General features: G+C 43.4%; 2 protein-coding genes across 2 annotated transcripts; one reads left to right on the top strand and one right to left on the bottom strand.

Moving 5' to 3' along the window:
• LOC132910956 (clavesin-2) lies at positions 1 to 3,255 on the top strand. The gene is made up of 4 exons (XM_060967181.1): positions 1 to 2,134; positions 2,281 to 2,591; positions 2,678 to 2,771; positions 2,852 to 3,255. Exons 1-4 carry the CDS (start codon positions 1,750 to 1,752, stop codon positions 3,004 to 3,006), a joined length of 945 nt encoding a protein of 314 aa, XP_060823164.1. The 5' UTR covers positions 1 to 1,749; the 3' UTR covers positions 3,007 to 3,255.
• Positions 3,256 to 3,324: 69 nt separating this feature from the next.
• LOC132910958 (cobalamin trafficking protein CblD) lies at positions 3,325 to 4,992 on the bottom strand. The gene is made up of 5 exons (XM_060967183.1): positions 4,872 to 4,992; positions 4,582 to 4,720; positions 4,090 to 4,502; positions 3,742 to 3,958; positions 3,325 to 3,608 (listed from the first exon to the last, which is right to left on the bottom strand). Exons 2-5 carry the CDS (start codon positions 4,718 to 4,720, stop codon positions 3,520 to 3,522), a joined length of 858 nt encoding a protein of 285 aa, XP_060823166.1. The 5' UTR covers positions 4,872 to 4,992; the 3' UTR covers positions 3,325 to 3,519.
• Between the last annotated feature and the right edge of the window lie 190 nt (positions 4,993 to 5,182).

The raw sequence follows: 5,182 nt of genomic DNA on the forward strand, positions 1-5,182 counted from the left end.
ACGCGTAAAGTAGGAAAGAATAGAAAGGCACAACTACGAACGCAGATCGAACGGCGACTTTCACCGAGTCGAGAAACGTCCTGGTACACGACTGATTACGCAAGCAAATGGGAAGAAACGCCAGTCACGTGTAACGGCCAATCATATATCGTAGACCTATGATCGAGAAAATCCTGTTCGAAGCGTTTAAAAAAAGAACGTATAAACATCGCGAGGAATGTGTATCGATGCGAGTCGACGAGGAACAAACGGTGAAAGGAAATGGTATAGAATGTTGAGAAAAGCGGAAGGCGGTTAGTGAAAAAACAACCGGTAGTAATATCGTAAAAAAGACCGATTTTATTAGGCGTGAGCGTTTTACTTTGGCGTTGCCGTTCGCTGCTTTCGACGAACAACGGGAAATCTTCCGAGTTTCGTGATCGTTTGGTCGATGACTATGTCGTAGTATATAACGCAGCCACGATATTCGACGGGTCGACCGAAAGGAGACTCGCGGTGAAAGTAAAACGTAAAATTACGAGAAGAAAGCGAACCCTCGAGTGGCCACCGTTTTATACCGTTTAATACCATCTAATAAGGTAGGCGCATTGTTCGTCCGCGAATCGAATCGAGCGTCACGGACTTGACGATTCCCGTGGTCGAAGATACGTCAGATGCGTGGAGAAACGACGTCGCGTCGTTCAAGGCGACCGTTTCTTAAGGTAAGAACCTTTGAACGGCGACGAGTATTATTCGCGCGCGTGTCGAATCTTTTAGGCATTCGAAAATGAAAAGAACTATGTAAAGGGAAGGAGAAGAGCAAAGCGAGTGCGAAGAGAGGAAGCAGAGCGGTAAGAGCGGGAAAAGTAGGAGCGGTAAGAGCGGTTGGCGTACCACGATCTGGCCTTAAATTGATCGAGCGAGCAAGCAAGCGGATTACTCGGGTCCAAGTCGGTCGAGGAGAAAGATTTCTCAACGCGGCACAAGATATTGTGACGCGAATAGTGATCGACGACCTTGGCTAGCCGCGATTAGCCGTGTATTTCCGAGCAACTGTAAGGATACGAACGTCGTTTGGTGTGCCGCGTTACCGATTACCAGCATCATGCCACGAACGGCTAGAGTGTCACATCGAACGAACTGTTTCGATTTTTAAACGTACATCTGTATATGTAAACGTCGCGATTTCTCGCGTCTTTTCTATATTCTGTTCGAACCGCGATTACAATTTTACGACGATTGTGCGTGAGAAAGCGACCAACGGATATTCCCGATCGCCTGTTAACGCTTGGTTAACGAGAAGGAGAACGAGGTCGTAAACATGGACATCGGAAGATACGCGAAAGATTTGCGAGGTCGTATCGTTGGTTGTTAGAAAGCGGTGCGAAGAATCGCAAGGACAGTTGTTCTCTCGCAAGTAGATCGATGTCGAACTTTCTCCTCGACGACGAGTCGCCGAATGGCGTAAGAACTCGCCGAGTCTCGTAATCGTCGGTAGCTTGCTTAAAATTCGTACGAGCGAAACGAGGACGCGGGAAGACGGAGAAAGGAAGAAGAAGTGCAGGGGAAGGAGTAGAAGTGGGATAGAAGAAGTAGTAGTAGTAGTAGGAGCAGTAGTGTGGTAGCAGCAGCAACAGCAACAACGGAACGAGGACAAGAAGGCAAAGGAGGAGGAGCAGCAGAAGGAAGAGCAAGAGGAAGAGGGGAACCGAAAGCGCGGAGCGATCCGTAAGGAGAGCGGTACTTGTCCGATTCTTTAGGACGTGAACGATGGCAAAGTCGGAAGAAGAAAATTACGGATGCGCGTTAAGCGAGAGCACGAGAACGATCGCCCGCGTGGAACTTCGCGAAGACGATGCCATCAGGGAAGAGACATTGAAACAATTCAGAGATTGGATTCAAAAGCATCCTAATATCAAGCGTTGCAGAACGGACGCGGCCTTTCTCCTCAGGTTCCTCAGAACCAAGAAGTTCAGCGTGCCGATGGCGGAAGAGATGCTCGAACGCTATCTAACTATCAGACAATTGTATCCAAACTGGTTCCAAAATCTCGATGTCCAGGATAAAGACATCGAAGCTATCATAGATGCTGGTTATCTGATACCGTTGATGCAACGCGACCGTCATGGTCGACGAGTGATACTCTCTTGCGCGGGTGAGTATCCGCCAATCTCCGATATGTAAGTACTTTTATTTGCTCTGTTCTCAAAGCAAGCTCTCCTCCTCTTCCTCTTTCGTCTTTTTGTTTCCTCCCGTTACTTTGCACGCGTCTTTCAAGCACTGACATCGTTTCTTCCACAGGTCGTTTCGATCCTTACAAATACACGTCCGCTCAAATGGCTCGAGCTCACAGTCTCGTAGTGGAATCTCTAATGGACGACGAGGAGAATCAAGTCCGTGGATACACGCACATCAACGACGAATCTGGATTGACAATGGGCCACCTTAGCGCCTGGTCCCTGACGGATATTCGTAACATGTTACGATGTATTCAAAACAGTACACCCATGAGACACAAGGAAACTCACTTTGTTAATATCCCGAGTTGCGCGATCAAAGTCATCGAGTTTGGTATTTCTCTTCTGAACGATAAATTGAAAAATCGAATCTTGGTACGTACGCTTGTACGCGCGATCTTACGTTTTTCTTTAATCGAACGTTCACCTTCGAATGATCTCTGTGCTATACTCCCGTTAAGGTACACAAGAGCCTGGATGAATTGAAATCAGCGATCGACCCAAGAATCTTGCCGAAAGAGTACGGGGGAGAAATTCCACTTAGCGAGATGATCGGTATGTATATACGTATTGATAATCGTTCACGATGTAGTTTTTTGGTTTTGGTCAAAGTTTCGGTTTGTTTTGCTTTTCAGCAAATTTCAAGAAGACTTTGAGGGAACAGAGGAATCGAATAAAGGGGCTCGACGACATGTACATAGAGATTACATCGGCGGATTGTCATTATGTTTCGACGAACGACGATTTGTGCGGTATCTCTGGCTCTTTTCGCAAACTCGAAGTCGACTGATACTCTTTCTTCCTCTCTCGCGTCTCTTCGCATTCTTTCGCTCCCAGCGAAACGATTTAAACGAAACTCGAATTTATTCGCGCTCCTAGATAAATATTTATTCTTACCTCGTGTATCAGAATTTTCCTGCCGGTGGTATTAGTTACCTATGATCGTTTCAATTTACGTACAACATAGAATAAGAAATGACACACGTTGCACATTCTTAGGAAAGTAATTCCATCTTTAACGTACAACTGAAAGATGTTGCGAGTTCGCAACTGTCCAAGTACGAAACAGTGTACGTGATAACGTAAAGCGTACCGAAGAAAACAAGCATTTTACGTATGATTATATCGCATGAAATTTCTTTTTAGAATTATACAATACATCCCAACTCAAAAATTAAATATCATTTGAATGATGAAAAATAGCAAAATAACAACACTCGTAAAACGTATTTTGTATATATATATATGTATATATATATATATCGACGCTCTTTCTTCTCCTTCTCCTTTCGCTCTACATTTATCAAGCTTCGTTAACATTTACAAGTTCGCACTCGTGTAGAATCTCTCTTAAAAATTCTGTACTCGCGGGAGCTGTGGTGTAGAAATTTCCTGCAACGTACAGAACGGTATCTGTGACCGTATTGTCGATTGAATCGTACAACCGCGCGACGTCGATAAAATCTTCGATAAGCGATCGAGTGATATATAATTGAAAATAAAGCATACGCTTACAATTACTTACCCAAAAAATTTTTCGCGTTATTATCGCAAAAAATGACCTTACAATTGCTCCTATGTAAAATTTTAAATCCTAAGCAACGGAATCGCTCGTCCGTTTTGTAAAGAGTACTATTTTTCTGTAGATTCAAATGTGGTTGTCCGCTAAATGGATTGATGAAGTCTGCCCAATAACCCATTCTTCTCAATTTTGCACAAATATCTGAAGCAGCTAGCACAAACTGTAGATAAAGAAAGAAACAATTTGTACGGATCGTACTGACGATACGCTGCCTGGTTTATACCGGCTACTCTTTAAATATGTAGACAAGGATACTTTTCGGTAGAATTTAATAAAGTCGTACATACTTACGTATTTAGCTAGCTTCTCAGTTTCTGTTTCTTTGTTCCATTTCATAACCTTCGGGTTAATGGACTGACTGACGGTAACGATAGTAAGCTGGGGAGAACCGACGTCTAAACATCCAGGAAATAGCTCCTCTATACCTTTTCTTAGCAACAAAGGGCATTCCTGCGCTACATAGTGAAGCTCTGGATGCTGATTGCTCATTTTCGAACGACTCAATGATCGAGCAGATTTCTTTTTCGGAGCATCTACCAAGATCTGCTTGTTGGGATGCAGGTCGACCAATTGCGTCCTGACCTGAATGGTCGTGGTTACATCCGACCAGCCGGGACCGATGCTTCCTGGTAAATAAAATCTGAATCCCCTTGGTGTTAAAAGCTCCCAATTGGAATTTATTCCAAGTACAGCACCATCCACATCTGGAAACACATCGAGAACGACTATAAGAAAAGGATTTTTGTTGTTGAGCTATCGTGGCAAAGAAACGATTACAATTACCACTTAAGTTTTCACTATTTGCCTGGACGATTTTGTACGAATCGGTGCTTTTATCGCTGCGTCGAGAGTAACGACTCTTTGAAAATACGTTAAACAGGATCGTAGCACTAGATTTCTTGGCATATTTTACGCAAAGCATCTGGAAAAATGACGTTTCATAGGTTATGCACTACCATCTCTCTTCGTAAGATCGAATTCAACGAATAAGTAATTGTCGAATAATCGTCGATCGAATCGTATTTACAACTGTGCCGCGATTAAATTAGTATTGTTAAAAGAAATCTCGTTACCGTTGAATCACGATTCACATGCTGAATTGAAAATTTCTTGATTAAAGAACCGTTTTGCGATTGGATTATCTAACCTTACAAACGTTTGGTTCGTCCGTATATATTCTACTACATAGATAACATACATAGATACATACATACATACATAGATATCGAATCGAACGCGACATCGTTCGTACAACAACGGAATTTAAGGAGATGAACATGATCGTTTCGTCGCCAGATGGCACTACGCGTTCGTCCTTCTCACGACTGTATGCGTATACAGCTGTATGATTAAGGGGCATAGAACCGTTTGTTACCGATTGCGC

Source organism: Bombus pascuorum, chromosome 9 (genome assembly GCF_905332965.1).
Source record: "Bombus pascuorum chromosome 9, iyBomPasc1.1, whole genome shotgun sequence".
In the NCBI taxonomy this organism is placed as follows: Eukaryota; Metazoa; Arthropoda; class Insecta; order Hymenoptera; family Apidae; genus Bombus; species Bombus pascuorum.

What these genes read in the sequence shown, in the direction of transcription:
- LOC132910956 (XM_060967181.1), top strand. Translation starts at nt 1,750, where the DNA reads ATGGCAAAGTCGGAAGAAGAAAATTACGGATGCGCGTTAAGCGAGAGC. An exon ending in AGTGATACTCTCTTGCGCGG is followed by an intron (nt 2,135 to 2,280) that starts GTGAGTATCCGC and finishes TTTCTTCCACAG; the next exon opens with GTCGTTTCGATCCTTACAAA. An exon ending in AATTGAAAAATCGAATCTTG is followed by an intron (nt 2,592 to 2,677) that starts GTACGTACGCTT and finishes ACTCCCGTTAAG; the next exon opens with GTACACAAGAGCCTGGATGA.
- LOC132910958 (XM_060967183.1), bottom strand. Translation starts at nt 4,720, where the DNA reads ATGCTTTGCGTAAAATATGCCAAGAAATCTAGTGCTACGATCCTGTTT. An exon ending in CTGAGAAGCTAGCTAAATAC is followed by an intron (nt 3,959 to 4,089) that starts GTAAGTATGTAC and finishes CTTTATCTACAG; the next exon opens with TTTGTGCTAGCTGCTTCAGA. An exon ending in TAACGCGAAAAATTTTTTGG is followed by an intron (nt 3,609 to 3,741) that starts GTAAGTAATTGT and finishes TGTACGTTGCAG; the next exon opens with GAAATTTCTACACCACAGCT.